The 16,608-nt window shown below is 41.8% G+C and overlaps 1 protein-coding gene across 1 annotated transcript in view; it reads right to left on the bottom strand.

Annotated features, from left to right (window-relative positions):
• The window catches only part of CLUL1 (clusterin like 1), an 88,560-nt gene that overhangs the window by 16,252 nt on the left and 55,700 nt on the right, over nucleotides 1-16,608 (bottom strand). Inside the window, exons 3-4 of the mRNA XM_031439103.2 lie at nucleotides 1,950-2,068; nucleotides 669-817 (exon numbers count right to left, since the gene is read on the bottom strand). Coding sequence (XP_031294963.1) covers nucleotides 669-817; nucleotides 1,950-2,055 — 255 coding nt within the window. The 5' untranslated portion in view covers nucleotides 2,056-2,068. The remainder of the gene's footprint in view (nucleotides 1-668; nucleotides 818-1,949; nucleotides 2,069-16,608) is intronic.

Below are 16,608 nucleotides of genomic sequence, written 5' to 3'. Positions count from 1 at the left end.
TTGAGATAATAATGTTAGCAGTTCACGGGTGTAATTTATAAATAAGCTAAAATGCATGTATTCAGGAGTGAATGCTAACAATAACCTTGGTATTAGGGATGGGAGAGCGAGAAACTTTGGAGGCCACTGCTCTAGCCCCAAACTCCCCACACATTTTTTTCTTTCTTTGAGCCCTTTTACTGATTTTGCACATTTTCATTTAATTCTTTTGTTTGTTTGTTTTTTGAGGGGAGGAGGTAATTGGGTTTTTATTTATCTATTCTTAATAGAGGTACTGGGGATTGAGCCCAGGACCTCGTTCATGGTAAGCACACACTCTACCACTGAGCTACATCCTCCCCCATACCTTTCGCCTCTTCCTTGAACACTTTTGACTTAATATCCTGACTCAGAGGGGAACAATGATAAAGCATTTTTAGCAAAGCAGCACTTCCCAAACAGAGCTGAATCTCCCAGATTCACAAGTTTGGAGTCCTGCAAAGGCCTCGTCTACAAGGAATATGTTCTTTGAAGAAATCTGAAATTTCCTTCAAGATTTTCCTCCAATAAGGATGGCTCTCCAGAAGATCTACAGTTAGGGAGAATGAGGAAGTCCTTCACTGCACTCGGTGAGCACTACTGGGGGCCCACATCTGTTTAAGAACAGGCATGACTGCCCATTGCTTTACCTGCTTCTCTTCTCTGCATTTCTTCAGGGTTCTCATGAGGTTGGAATGTTCCTCCCCTCTTCTTTCCATCAGGATTCTCATCTGCTTCATGCCAATCAAAGCCTTCTTCACCTCTTCGTCTACATCTATCTCCCCAGCCTCGGAAAAGCCTAAAAGATTACGTCGTAGTTTTTTCCTTTGAGATCTGATCAGATTACAATATATCAGAATACAACAACTTCACCAGTTTTTCATGTCCCCCAAATAGAGGCTTAATTGTTTTTCCTTTTTAGAACATCAGACTCCCGAGGCAGATCACGACGACTCAGCTGTCAGCAGCCACGTGGACCCGGCGACCACGTGGGGGGTACCTTCTGGTCCTCACTTCTGAGCTTCCAGACAAGTCAGAGTTCATTTAACCCCATTCTTATCATTTTCCTCAGGGCCTGTTTTCATTTATCCAATTTTTTTCCTTTCCCTTAAAACCCAAGTGTGTTTATATTAGAGAAAACATTGAATTTTTTTCACAGACAATTTATATTAAATGCCCAACTGGGAACCTCAAACACAGTGAACAATTTCCCTTTCTTTCAGCTTCAATTACCTTCCCAGGAGGCATCAAATCATGCAAGATTCTTTAATAACCTCCTGGACACCGCTTATACCCCTTTCATAAGCTTTTAGCGGGTATGAAATTTATTGTTTGTCACTCTTTCTTTGCAATAGCCAATGTGGCTGTTGAAGGAGCTTAATCTGGCCTCCAAATTTAATTACAGACCCCCAAAAAGGAACATTCAGGCTAATTTATTTTTCTAAGTCAAAGTACCCAAAGCATATATCATCGAGCAAAGGCCACAAGTTAATGAGCACAGACCAACCAGATTCAATGTCATTATAACCCATTCTTTCATTATCTCAAGAATAACTGCATGGATTACTTTAATTGTTTAAATTTTTCAAATGAGAGAAAAGAATTTCACTGCTCATTAAAGCTGTGCCTAGAGGACACCAAACATCTGGATGAGACCAAGAAATGCAGTCTGAGAGTTGGCAAGTTTTATCTGTGTGATAGCAAACATCTGGGTATGGGAGCCGTTCTCAGATATGCAACTGGGATTTTCTATTTTTACCCAGATGTTCGGCATCTCCTATGCTTGGTTTAAGCGCCTAGAGAACATCTCACCGTGACCCTAGAGGGCATCGTGAATACGGTTCTCTCTCAGCTGTAAATCACCCCAAGTGCTGGCGGGATGCGCAAACAGACAGACAGGACACAGTGCAGATAAAGAAACCAAACGTTACCCTTCAGGTTTTCACGGGTGGCACTTCTGTCCTTCCAAGTAGGTGCACAGTGACAACCTTTCAACCACAGCAGATACACAATAAACACCAAGAGTGGCGGCTTCATGTTTCTGCCGTTACTGCAGAGGAAGAACAAACCTGCCTGGAATACCTTCAGTTAAGTTAGTGTCCCTCGGCATCAACTGAAGACACATGGTGAGCCAAAGCATTCTCCTCTGGGTTTTTCTTTATGACTTTAGACCTTGTATGCTAATATGGCTGAGACCTGAGGAAATCTGAAATCTAAATAAGTTGAAAAACAAAAAGACAACCCAAGTCCCTATTTTGTTTATATTATTCATGACAGTTAAATAAGGTCATCATCTGAAGTATTTGAAATTTAAGGCAACCAACAGTACAGCTCATGGCTCCATAGAATCTAAACTTCATTTTGTCTCCTTCTCAACAGTAAACATCCCCAAACACAGAATTAGTTAAAATATATTAGAGGGATTGCCTTTTTCCTCCAAAATTCTGAGTCCTCAAGTAAGTTTTTACTAAGATAATTTACTACTTTTTTTTAAATAAAAGCAAAAACAGTCTCAGATTTTTCTCATATATTTTCTAAAACCCATCAAGATATATATGTATAGTGCAGTTAAAATTTTTTCTTCTCAGATAATATGTTTCCTTTAAAAATTATGGATATACATTAGTTGTAAACATTCTAAATACAAATGTATGCTTTAATGAATTTATATCTAAAAAATAAGTTAGATTATCTTAAAACACCTCCCAAAGGGGTTATTTATCTGCTTTATGTGTACTTGTTATTTTGGGAAAAAAAAACCCCCACCTTTATTTAATCAACATTTGGAATATCTTTTAAATATATTACTGGTTACAAAGCTGCCACGCTTTACTTCTACATCTATCATTTGAACTAACTCTTCTCTTTCTATTAAGACACTATTTCCCAAATAAAACTTTAATAATATATTTACCACTAACTTTGCAGGCTTTCCTCAGTGAGGTTTCCACCAGCTTCTGGAAGGACCTTCACTTTTCTCTGCTTTAATTTTCCTCCGTGTCAGGGATTTAGCCTTGTTCTATAAATTTGATGACACAGTTCTTAATCCTATTAACCTAACATTTTGAGATTAAGAGTATGGTTTAAAATGTAGAAGAGTTTAGAACGAAACACTAGAGGGCGGGCTGTCTACACAATCAGGAACAATGACCTTGAGTTACTTTATTTTACACAAATATGTTTTGATAGGACTCATTAAAACCTTAAAAATATATTTTTTAAAAATTTGAAATTTATGATGTGTTTATTCTTATATAGGCCAGAGAAATTTCTTTGATTGGAAATATAAACAACAATATGAAATAGAGTAAGTCAACTCCTAGATAAAACATTCTGAAGATGATTGACAGGTCATTTGGCAATTTTTAAATATATAAAGACACACTTTAACTAGATAAAGTGATAAAATTTAGCATCTAAACAATGTCATAGCTGAGTATGTTGCTACAATTTGAGAGTTGATTAGCTGAATGGAAAATTCAGCAGAAGATTCATTTAAAAACAATTTAGAGAGTCACCACAGCCAGGGCTGGTCTGGGTCTCTCTGGCTACTGAAACCTCAAGACTGTCTTGGGCCCCCTTTGCACGTTTTGAGGGATTAGCTGACCACTACTTGTGTGTTCAGTACTTTCAGAGCAAGTCACGCTGGCTGTTCTGACCTGGTCCACCTGCTTTTCGGAGGCCCTTACCAGTTGATCCTTGTGTTTGAAGAACCTGCAGTCTGGAGTTTTTCTCTACTCCGCTTGGGCACCTAGATGGGCAATGACAGGACCCCCCTGGAAGTCCTGCCCACACCCATATCCGCTGTCTCAACTACTGGCTAATTCTCTGTTTTTGCTGGAAACCTCTTAGCTCTATTGGAAAACAGATCGGCTCAAAGCAAAACCTGAACTATCATTATTTTATATAGCCTCATGTCACTTCTGAGCAACTACAATCCACACCTACAGACAGACGGGTCCTATCCTGAGAGGTGACCGGTTGGCCAAAGGAAGAAGCAGCCTTCTGGGCATTTGCCTCAGGAGGAGGAGAGCATAGTCCTGGGGAAGTCAGTCTCGGGGGATTGTGATGAACACAAACTCGATGGTGAGAACCTTTGCTCATTAGTTTGGTCTTGTCCAAATCTGGACCCATTTGAAGTCACGGCTGGCATCTGCATGCGTTTTTTATTTTTATTTTTTTTTAAATTGAAGTAAAATCAGTTACAATGTGTCAATCTCTGGTGTTCAGCACAATGTCCCAGTCATGCATATACATACACATATTCGTTTTCATATTTTTTCCATGAAAGGTTATTGCAAGATATTGAACACAGTTCCCTGTGCTATACAAAAGAAACTTTTTAAAAAATCTATTTTTATATATAGTGGCTAACATTTGTAAATCTCAAATTCCCAAATTTATCCCCTCCCACCCCCTTTCCCCGGTAACCATAAAAGTATTTACTAAGTCTGCGAGCATGCGCTTTTCAACAAATTCACATTTTGCTGAAAATGGAACCAACGTTTAGGAAGACCAGTGCCTCATCCTCTAGTGGCAGATTTTTTCCTGTATTCCCTGTTTCCCCTTTAAGTGTAATTTCCGAGAAAATAATTTTATTGCTAACTAGTGCTAATGACTTTTAAAATATCCTGAGGCTTCCAAAAAGTTTCTTCCTCTAATTATTTCATCTGTTTTCACAGCTGCCATTTTGTTCTTGATTAGGCAATACTTCATGTGAATCTGGTTACTTTCACAATTATGATATCATTATGTTCAAGATTTAAGTGGGTTGGAAAATATAGATCGTCGGTTGGTAACTAAGGAGACAAACAAGGTCATCTTAATTAAGAAGGACAACAAGAAGATGCATGTGGTATTAACTGAGAAATACAGGAGTCAGACAGATGGATTTCAAATGTCAAGTTTGTCGTTGCTAAGTTCAGGGTTGGACAGAGCATCTTAGATGTGTGGCCACAATGGACTTGCTGATAGGTTACCCCTTAACAGACTTGCCCAGCCCGCCCTTTGGGATACCTACTTGGCAGAGAGCTGGCCGGGAAGCCTGTGCCATTTGTGCTGTTTCCTCTGCGGAGCCCAACTCCGGGATACAGTGTTGATGGTTGTTGTGCCACCCGGCAGCCCTGCACGTGTCCTGTGGACAAGCTGGGATTTGCTGTCTCCCACCAGCAAGGTCGGAAAGGGGAGGAAAGAGAGCAAAGCCCTAGTGTGTTCCCTGCAACTTGAGATCTCAGAACAAACGGATTCTCCTGTGAGTCACATGACCCATTCCATTCCTGTTTGAGAGGGAGTGTTACTCTGATAGATGTCTCTCCCCTTCCCACTTAAAAAAAAAATCAAGAGACGTAAAGTAAAAGACAAAAGCATAAAGATTCAAATAAATGATTTATGTTATGTAGATTATAATGAAACCATGGGTAATCGTTAGTCAATCCATTTCACCTGTCTTCACTAATCAAGGTCATTTTAAGACTTGCATGTCCTCCAAGCAGCATGTATGCAGTCTGAGCAATAAGATACTCGCCTGAGTTGCTTTCCAGGAACTTGAAGTCAGCTGTGTCTAGTTGGAGCTGAGCTGGTTAAGACTGGATAGGACCACCGACCCTCCAACTGGCATACGTGAGTGTCCACGGTGGCCTTTGACGTCAGAGGGCCAAAACTCCACCCTCAGATCGTGCTGAACACCCTCATTTTTTAACGTGCAGAGGCCTTTGCTGAACAACGATTACCATACCTTTTCCCAAGCACCTTTCCTCATGCTCCCCACTCCTCAGACCACCCGGCCTCTTTATTCTTTATCCTTAAAATACCCCAAGCCCTTTGCCTTTGGGGAGGCTGATCTGAAACTTGCTCTCTGGTCTCCTCACTTGGCTGCCTTGTGAAGAAGCCCTCTCTTTGCCGTAAGTCTTGGAGGCTCAACGTTTTGGCTCACTGAGTGTTGGGCAGAATGAGCCTGGTTCGGCAACAATAACAGTAATTAACTTCACTAGGTCTACTTTCTTCTTTTCTTCCTTTTTAAATCTTCAGTTATTTAGTCATTCATTTAATAAACTTAAAGGATATAATTCACATCAAAAAGCAAAATTTTAGAAGTAAAGTGTAAATACTGTTTTTAAAATTGCCCTCTTCATGGGCAAATGTTGGCTAGCTCTCGACCAGTGGTGATGGATAAAGTTTGCTGATTTAAGAATGAAGTTCTATCAAAATTCTTGCCACAGCATATGCTCCAGATTTCTCTGTGTCCTTATCTAAAAATGAGAAATTATTGGAAGACGTAAGCTCAACTGTTACTCCTAGCTCTAAATTTCTATGATTATTATTCATTTGTTCTCATCAAGCTTCAACACAGTTCGAGTCAATCTGTAAAGTAATATTACAGCTACCTTCTCTCTTGTACAGAGTTGCTGGAAAGGTCAAATTAGTTAATACAAATGGAAGTGTTTTATTGACCCATAGAGCACAATGAAATTGGAAGTTAGACCAACAACCTCTTTTAAAAATTCAGACTAAACTAAAATTATTATTTTAGGCTCATACAACATAGGCAGGCATGGAACTCAGACTTCAAAATCTTTCATGAAGATGATCAAGGTTGATTACAATTTGAGGAAATTATATCCCACTTAACCTCATGATGAAGTCAGAATTTATCTGTACAGACTAACACCGCATAAAGTGGATTATTAATCAGGACATGCACAAATATCAAATGCATTCTAAAATTTCCATTCCACCCAGAGCTACTGCCCTTGCTTCCAGGGAGTTCAGTCTTGGAAGAGCTTGTTCATCAGCAACTGTACGGCGGGGAACTTTGTGTTCCACACACTGAGGATCCTGAGGATGTGGTGGGAACCAAACAGGTGGTCCCTGCCCTCTAGGAGCCGGTGTTGCACTCCAGGGGGAGGGAAGTGGACACAAATAAGGACACAAGCAAGGACGCACCGGAGAGTGGAAGTTGTTACTAAGAAAATAAAAAGGGGGTCAGAGCACAGCAGAAATTTGGAGGGTGGGGGCTACTTTAGGTTGGGGGCCAAAGGAGGCCTCTCTGAGGAGGGAACCTCTCTCCAACACCATCCCTGGGAGCAGGTCCAGCTACACCGTCTGCAGGGCCTGGTGCAAAATGGAAGAGTGAGGTACCTCCGTTCGAAAATGAAGAATTTCAAGATGCCAACAGCAGAGCTTTGAGCCAATACAGGCGGTGGGGAGCAGGGGGTGCAGGATGACCTCTCTGCCTGAAAGACAGAACAGCAAGGGCGCGGGTAGGAATAGACCCCACACATCTGAGGAACTGAAAAGAGGCCCACGTGGCAGAAGGAGGGGCAAGTGTGAGGTTAAGTGAAGAGGCAGAAAGTGCAGATCGTGTGGTCCGGCAGGGTCCGAAGTTAACAATTACTTTTAGTAATGGGGTCATTGCAGAGGATTTTACAAAGGGCGATAATATGGTCCGAATGACTGGTACTGCTGTGGCTGCTGTGAAGAACGGAATTATAGGACAGTCAGGTAGAAGGGGAACCAGCGAGGGAGCGGTTTTCATTACACAGTGGTGGCTCCTTGGGCAGAGTGAGAAGTGGTCAGACTTGGGGCTTTTCTTGGAGGTGGGACTGGATGGTGGGCTGCGGGAAAGAGCCCAATTCCGGGTGACCACTGGGGGTCTGATGAGCGAAGGGTAGACAGCGATGCTGTGTCCCGGATGAGAAAGGCTGGGGGCTCGCCCTCCCTCACCTCGCACAACTCCCCACCCCTGCCGCCCGGATTTCACTCTCACTGCCAATGAGAGCTTTTGTTGCTCAATGCATCATGGAGCTACCGAGTGTGTTTTGACCTCCTTCTTGTCCTCCACGTGGCATTTGGCACAGTTGCCTAGCAACTATTCTTTAAGTAACTGGTGTTCTGGCCTTAATGCTCAATCTTTCTCCTGACCTCCTCCTCTGTCCCACCCTTAGGTGTCTGTACTCCCCAGGATTTTCTTCTTGGGGAAGATGCCAAGGCACCCTCTTTGGCTGATGTGACCTGGAACCACAGACATTCCTGGCCAACCTTCTTCTGGCTGGCTGTCTCTCCGACCACATGGCCCACAGGGATTTCAAACTCAACAGTTCCTAATCCAGCTTTTACTCCTCAAGCTCGCCTTGCTGTGGTCTCCCTGTCACCAGATCCAGACATTTGGGAATTATCCCAGACTTCGCTCACTCCTTCAATCCAGTGGCCAACCCAAACCGACTGCCGGACGATGTGTTGTATCTGGGCTCGAGGAATGTCAAGACCCTCATGAGTTAATGGCTTTAGAAGCTTATTATTGATACACTAAAGCACATAGAAATCAGCAGACCATCAGAGTAAACAAGTGAAATGATACAGCACTAAAAACCAAGTTTTTCTTTAAATTCTGGCTACATTACTATGACCCTGGCAAGTGTGTGTTAATTTGGTCCTTGATCTCCATGGCAACAAGATGGGTAAGATACCATAAGTGTTTGATGACCTGTGTTTGAAGCCTATCCCAATGACCTGTGGAGGAGTAAATCATTCTCTCGGCTGCACAGTAACATTCTTGTCCACTTTCTGATCCATAATTGCCTAAGTACTTGCAAGTCCAAATCAAATAATAAAATACAAACAGGAGCACATAAATAATAGAATATATCCCTTGGCTTATGGAGTTTATTGAGCAAACTGAAATTTTTCCCCATATAGGGGAAAAAATTATTCTTCTGTACTGATTCTGCGCATTTTTGGAAGAAGATAACACACTAGAATATTAAAATTGGCAAAGAAATTACACACGTATCTTGTAGATAGGTCGGGAGCCCTTATGAAAGCTCTCTGGGCCATTGCCAGAGTTTTATTCAAAAGGAGGCAAGAGCATTGCCAGGATCAGTGAAGGCAGAGGACTCCCCAGGCTCCACCAAGCTTTGGTACTGGGCCACTCGTTAGCCAAAATGTCATGGAAGTTGTCTTTTAAAAAAAAAATCAGAATTATGAATTAATATGACTCTCTCTCTCTTTTTTAATGGAGGTACTGGGGATTGTACCTAGGACCTCGTGCATGCTAAGCACGCACTCTACCACTGAGCAATAACTTCCTCCCACCCCTTGACTCTTTTCTTACAGTAGGTGAAAGAGAATACTTTTTAAAGTTCTGTGTCTATATTAAGAAAAAACCCCAATGCCTCCTTGATCACCAAGATTAGATAATACCTAACAGAGCCTTGTATCACCTGCTTTGGCCTGTGTGTCTGTCAGGTCCTGGAAGAAAACAGATTTCAAATCAGATGATTCAGATGAAGCGGCTCTAAGGACGGGTGCTCACCAGCTGCAGCACAAGTTCCCCATCACTCCTGAGGCTGACGGGGGAAGGGGCCCCCAGGGAGAGCTGGAGCAGGAGTGGGGCTGCCTGGTGAGAGCAGTGGTCCTGGACAGGGACCCCAAGGACCCAGTGGGCATGAGGCCTGGCGATGCCCCCTGAGGGCTCAACCTTCTTGGGGCACAAAGCCAGGTAGAGAGGCGGGGATGGGGTGGCCATGGGCAGGATTGCCCAGCACAGCCCCACTCTGCTTTGGTCTGGGACTGGGTGAAGGTTCCCTGGCCTTAGCCAATGTGTTTTAGGTGGGGATTGCATCCATCATTCTGCACTGTGCAACTGATAAACTCCGCCTCCCTGCATGCTATTTATCCTCTGCAGATGAAGAGGCAATTGGGAGGAGTGCATGCTGGTAGAAAAGAGGTTTTAGGAGACCCACTAAAACTATTACCCATGCTCTATTAGCACTGCAGAGTAGTGGGAACTGAAGGTAATTGGCCTTGCCAAGCGGGGAGGCTGGGTGGGGGAGGGGAGAAGGAAGGGGGAGGGAAAGGAGCCAGAAGCCCAAGGGCGCTCCTGGGCAGAATACTCTGGGAGCAGTCACCTAAAATCACCTTGTGTGTTTGTGTCTGAAGTTTTATTTTTATTGTAATCTTTTTTTTTTCTTTTAATCTCTACATCTTCCATAAAATCTCTTTTATTTGAGAAAAGACTTCACTAGCCTTCTGGTTATACAAAAAGAAAGTCTGCCATTAGTACATGGTGAGCCTGAGGTGAGGAAGCTAAAGGTTCTGGATGATTTTACAATTGACCGATGTTTTGGCTTCTCCTGGCCAGGGGTGGGGTGAGGAGGGTGGGAGCGGGAACCAGGACTGGGGATACAGCCAGAGTGTCAGAGACACGGGCCCTGGACTTCAGGAAGAGGTGACACGAAGGAAGAACGGTGATTTAGGGAAGCCGAGTTCCTGCATTCTGGGCAGAGGTCTGGGGCCCAAGAGGGAAGTGGTCAGGAGCATTCTAGGAGAAGGGCCAGTGATGGCTCCGGTTGCTTCCTGCTCTGTGCTGGATCTGCCTACAGTTGAGCCTGGCTGTGGGATGAGAGGAGCCAGGCCCTTGGGACAGGGGACAGGAGAGGGGCTTTCCTCTCCTCCTTGCACTTCTGGGTCTGCCAGGCGGGGGTAGCGTCCTGTCAGGGAGGACGCTGACTCAGGAATATTCTGGGACAGCCTCTCTCAGCCAGGGGTGCCAAATACCAACCTGCAGGGCCGTTTGTCCTGTAACCATAGGGCAAGGACTTGCATGATCCTTCTTTGAGTGTAAAAGGAAAGTATGATCCTGGAAGGCAGAAGAACTAGTGGAACATTATGGGTTATGTGTAAATTCACTAAAAAGTAGAATAAAAAAAACAAAAGAAAAGAAAAAGAAACCATCCTGGAATTACTCTAAAGTAGGTGGTGCTAAGTACCACGGATGCTTTCCTGAAACGTGTCCTTCATCATTTTTACTTTTGATACTTGCTGTATATAGAATGTTCTTTCTGCAAATCAGAGCAAATTTTAAAACTCTTTGGGGAACATTGATACAATTATGCTTAATAGTAACAGCATGGTACAGGAGCTCAAGTAACTAACAAAACTGAATTTGTAAAACATCAAAATTTTTAAAAGAAAAAGAAAGGAACAAAGAGGAAATACCAAATCAACTGGAAAACTAAGTTCAAAATGGTAATAAACACACGTCTATTAATAATTACCGTAGATGTCAATGGACCAAATGCTCCAATCAAAAGACATGGAGTGGCAGATTGGATAATAAAACAAGAAACTACAACATGCTGCACACAAGAGACCCGCTTTAGGGTGAAGAGATACACACACACCCATACCCGTGAGTGTGGGTATAACCAGTGAAAATCTGGAAACACTATAAATTGTATTAGTGCAATTTCTTGGTTTTGATATTATACTATAATTGTATCAGATGTGAACATTGGAGGAGGCTGGGAAGGGACTGTGGGATTTCTTTGTGATTTCTTCCTACACCTCCTGTGAATCTATAGTTACTTCAAAATGAAAAATTAAACAAAAAAATCTAGGACTTGTCCGCATTGTCCTGGGCATTGTCCTTCCTTCTGATTTCCTTTATATTTGTCCCCTCCTTTGCATCCCAGCTGCTGCCCTGTTCTCTCTGACTTATCACCCTGCCTCAAATTCATCCATCACCCTCCTATCAGATGGATCCTTAAAACTAGTGCTTCTTAAACTCTCCCATGCAAACGAGCCACGTGGGATCTTGTTAAAACACAGATTCTGATTCAGTATGTTTAGGTGGGGCCGGAAATTCTGCATGTCTAACAAGTTCCCAAGTGATGCCAATGCTGCCCATCCTGGACCGCACTTTGAGAAGGATCTTAAGTACTTTTCCCCAACGTGGCATCCCTGTCCTTAAGTCCTTTCAGCTGATTTTCATTGTCCACAAAATAAAGTTCAGTCAGAGCAGGCAACTCCTTGTTCAAACGTCTCTGATGGCTCCCCAGCTCCCTCAGAGTAAAATTCCAAGCATTTCTAATAGCTGATAAGGCTCTTCCAGACCTTCCTGCCCTGAACCTCTCCACCCTCATCTCCCGTTACCCTCCCCTTTTCCACTTAGGCTTCACTGGCCTTATTGATGCTCCTGGAATATTCCAGGCATGATCTTGCCCTGGGGTCTTTGCATCAGCTGAGCCTCATGCCTAGAATGCTCTTCCTCCAGGTAACCCCATCCTTGACTCCCTCCAGGGCTGCACCAATTACTTTCCCACCGCGGCCCATCCAGTGAGGCCTCACCCCCTCTTTAAAACTGCCAACTGCTCCTGCCGCCTCATTCTTGGTCTTCAGTCCCCCTCTACTTTTTCTTTTAATATAACCCACCACCTTCTAACACACTATATAATTTATTTGTATAGTATATATATTGTTTGTTGTTTGCGTTCTCCTAAGAGGAGAGATTGTTGTTTTAGTGTCTAATTAATCCCAAGTACCCAGAACAGTATTCAGTACATATTGTGTGTGTGTGTGTGTGTGTGTGTGTGTGTGTACAGAATTGCTTAGCGCACTTTCACGGCCTGAGCCTGGCCTGTCTCTCCATCTCTCCACACTCTCTCTCATTGCTTCCTTCCGAGTATTTAGTGCCCCAGCTGCCCTCACCTGCTAACCGCTGCATGACTACATCATGATTCATTTTCTCTCCATGCTAGACATTGCCCCTTCCAGGTCTTTCTCCCACTTGTTACTTAATCTTCAATGTTCAGATCAAGAAGCATTTACTATTCCCGTTCTCTGGGACTTTATTGCTGCCTTGCCCTGTACACACCTCAGTGACCCCACTCACCTCCCTTTACTTCAGTCGTTTACTTACATACTGAATCAGTCAGAGTTTGCACAGGAAACAGAAGGCACACTCAGATGAAATCATGAAAATAACTCTATAAAGGGACTATTCATAGAAGTGGGCAGAGGTAAGGAAACAGATTGTTGGATATGGGAGCCCTGTGCGTACTGGAGACTGGAGGAGAGAATTCCAGTCACAGAGGAAAGGCCAGAGCGTCAAGCCAAAACAATGCCTCTGTTGGCTGAACTCAACCGGAAGCCACAGAGCCAGACAGTCCCAGAGATGCAGCGCACAGAGATCCATCCTTGAGGCCTGGAGCAAGGCAGGGAGAGGTAGAGAATGGATCTGGGGGAGAGGGTGGCAAACAGAGACCCACCACACACGTTTATCTCCCCATTAGACGGAACGTTCCTGAGGGCAGGATGGTTTCTCACTCACTCTTGCAGTCCCAGCACCCAGCACAGGGCTTGGCCCAGAATTATCATTCAATAAATCCTTGTGGAAGTGAACTACAATATTAGGGTATATACTACATTTAACTTAATATTTGTAGGAAGGTAGGCAGAAGGGCAGGCAAGCTGTTTACAGTCTTTGACCTGTTTTCATATGTTTCTTGATTTCATATCTAACTTGGATGACCACAGCATGACCAGGGCACAATCCATAGGAAAGGTTAATTTTGGTCTTCTTGCCTTCTGAATTCAGTCTGATAGCTCCAAAAGCAACACGAATCCGGACACAGAAGTATCCACGTGGTGCTATCAGCCTGGGATACAAAGGGTGAGAACCACAGCGTGTTTCAGTTAGAGATGTTTGGCCTCCAGTTGTACAACATCATCTCTGGACACTGGCGCCCCGTAGGCAATGAATAAAAGCCCACTGACCATTGAGAGTCAGGCCAGCCAGGTAGATTTTTGCGGCATGAAAGAATCCAGATCCTCTGTCTAACAATACACGTGAGGCCCTTGGGTAGGGTGACCAACCATCCTGGTCTGCCTAGGATTGTCCTGGTTTTAGCACTGAAATCTTCAGCCTGGGAAATCCTCCGTCCCAGGTCAGCTGGGACAGCTGGTCACTCTACAGTTAGGCTCAATTGAAATATAGATTTTGATTCCTCATAATATAGCTTCCTTAAGAGGCATTGTTCAGAGGTGACAAAGCTGTTCTAGTTCTTTGACAGTTATCTTGAATTTTGTAAAACATAGAATCTTCTTAACCTAGAATCTGCTAACTTTGCTGATGAATCAGTGAGGAAATCCTAAGAAAAACCCTTCACTGACTATATTTTCTTAGCTCCAAACCTTACAAAAACACTTAATCTAATCAGTTCCTCAGGTGTAAACCCAAAATGTACTCTAGCACACTTAAAGAAATAACAAGACTTTCTTTCCCCTAATTTCCTCAGGTTTCTGGATATATTTCCAGACACCTTGCCAGCTTTCTCCTCCGTCAAACGCAAGACCCTTGTTCTAATGTTCTCCATGAGGAATACACACACACACAACTGTTGTACCAGTGGCCATTGCTAATCTTTGTATATGCTAAGTGAGAAAATGGTTGAGAACAATTTAAGACTTTTTGCAGCAAGTCTTTATCCTCAAACTTTTGGCTGAACTGTAGAAACTCAATATGCAATAAAACTGCCTGGTTCTGGGACCAGATAAACTTTTATTAGTGAGAAACATCATATACATTGCTGATTTATGTGTCCTTTATGCAAGTACTGGAAAGATTTAGCCACTATACAGTATTTATGAGAGATTTTTAGGAAAAAAATTGGCAAATGGATTGCTTTGAATCTTGGTGGGAAAGGCTAAAGCTATTGAAGTAAATTTTTTTAAAAAGTCCAACCGCTGTATGCAGTAACAACTTGCAAGCGGTAATAGACCAGACAACCATTTGCAAATAAGAGGAACAGATAAACCAGTCACCAAAATTAAGATTTGCCTGTGTGATGTGACATTAAGGGAAATAATTTAAGTAATACTTATGATTTAAATCATTATTAATTTTTATGATTGTCACAATATGACAATTTTATGATAGTGACAAAAATGTCAGTGACATTTTTGGTGTTGAGAATAAATCATTTAAGTAATTTTGGAAGGTATACTTTTTTACTTTTATTTTTTATTGAAGTATAGTTGATTTACAATGTTATATTAGTTTCTTGTGTGCAGTAAAGTGATTCAGATATATATATATTCTTTTTCAGATTCTCTTCCATTATAGGTTATCACAAGATATTGAATATAGTTCCCTGTGCTATACAGTAGATCATGTTGTTATCTATTTTATCTATAGCAGTGCGTATCTGTTAACCCCAAACTCCTAATTTATCCCTCCTCGGCCTTTCCCCTTTGGTAACTGTAAGTTTGTTTTCTATGACTATGAGTTGTTCCTGTTTTGTCAATAAGTTCATTTGTATCATTGTTTAGATTCCACATATAAGTGATATCATATGATATTTGTCTTTCTCTGACTTACTTCATTTATTATGACAATCTCTAGGTCCATCCATATTGCCGCAAATGGCATTATTTCATTCTTTTTATGGCTGAGTAATATTCCATTGTATACATATACCACATATTCTTTATCCAATGATGTCCCTCGATGGACACTGAGGTTGCTTCCATGTCTTGGCTATTGTAAATAGTGCTGCTGTGAACATTGGAGTGTGTGTATCCTTTTGAATTAGAGTTTGCTCTGGATAGATGCCCAGGAGTGAGATTGTTGGATCATATGGTAAGTCTATTTTTAATTTTTTTAAGGAACCTCCACACTCTTCTCCATAGTTGCTGCACCAATTTAATTCTGAGTGGTACACTTTAAATGAAGGAATTATGTGGTATATGAATTACATCTTTCTTTTCTTCCAGTTTAACTGGAAGTGACATACAGCACTGTATGTGTTTAAGGTGTACAGCATAATGATTTGACTTACATACATCATTATCACAAGAAGTAATGATTACCACAAAAAGTTTAGTGAAAATCGATAACCTCATTTTAAAAAATCCGTATAGATACAAAATTAAAGAAACAGAAAAAAATTTTTTCCTTGTGATGAGAACTCAGGATTTATGCACTTAATAACTTTTAGATATAAAATGCAGCAGTGTTAATTACATTTATCATGTTGTACAGTATATCCCTGATACATATTTATCTTGTAACTGGAAGTTTGTACCTTTTGATTGCCCTCATCCAATTCCCCTCACCTCCCCACCCCGCTGCCTCTGGTAACCACAAATCTGATCTCTTTTCCTATGAGTTTGTTTTTGAAATATAATTGACCTAAACACTATGTTAGTCCCTGTTAAACAACATAGTGATTTGTTATGTCTATACATTACAAAATGATCACCGCATCATTTAAATAATTTGAAAAATCAACTATTTCTAAAGTTTTAAAAAATTTATTTAGGCATCTTAAGTCACTATCACTGGAGAAAACTGCAAATAATGAGAGCTACCTTAACTGAGCATCTTACCCTGTGTCAGGCACCCTGTTAGACATTTTACACAGACTCTCACTTAATCTTTTCAACCCTGTGATACGAGTATTACCAACTCCAACTTACAGTAAATAAAACAAGGATCAGAGAAGTCAAGTAATTTGCCCAATGTCACAAAACTGTTAAGGTAGAGAATTAAAATTCTACCTAACTCAGATCTTTTTCTTCTTTCCACTACAGCACACAATTCCCTTATAAACAAAACCAAAGTCACTTAAAGGTGTGTGAAAATTCTATTCCAGTGATTATATTATTTTACTTCTCTCTATATAATTTCATTGCACTTTGCTAATGAAGAGTGAAGTTACCTAAGAAAGCTTATAAGATCTACACTGATGCTTTTTGTGTATCATAGAAGTATTTGTACCTTGAGTGCTTGCTGCGTGGTGCTTGTTAATT

Source organism: Camelus dromedarius, chromosome 32 (genome assembly GCF_036321535.1).
Source record: "Camelus dromedarius isolate mCamDro1 chromosome 32, mCamDro1.pat, whole genome shotgun sequence".
Lineage (NCBI taxonomy): Eukaryota > Metazoa > Chordata > Mammalia > Artiodactyla > Camelidae > Camelus > Camelus dromedarius.
The sequence above is the reverse complement of the archived record's forward strand: the minus strand, read 5'-3'. Positions and strand labels throughout refer to the sequence as shown.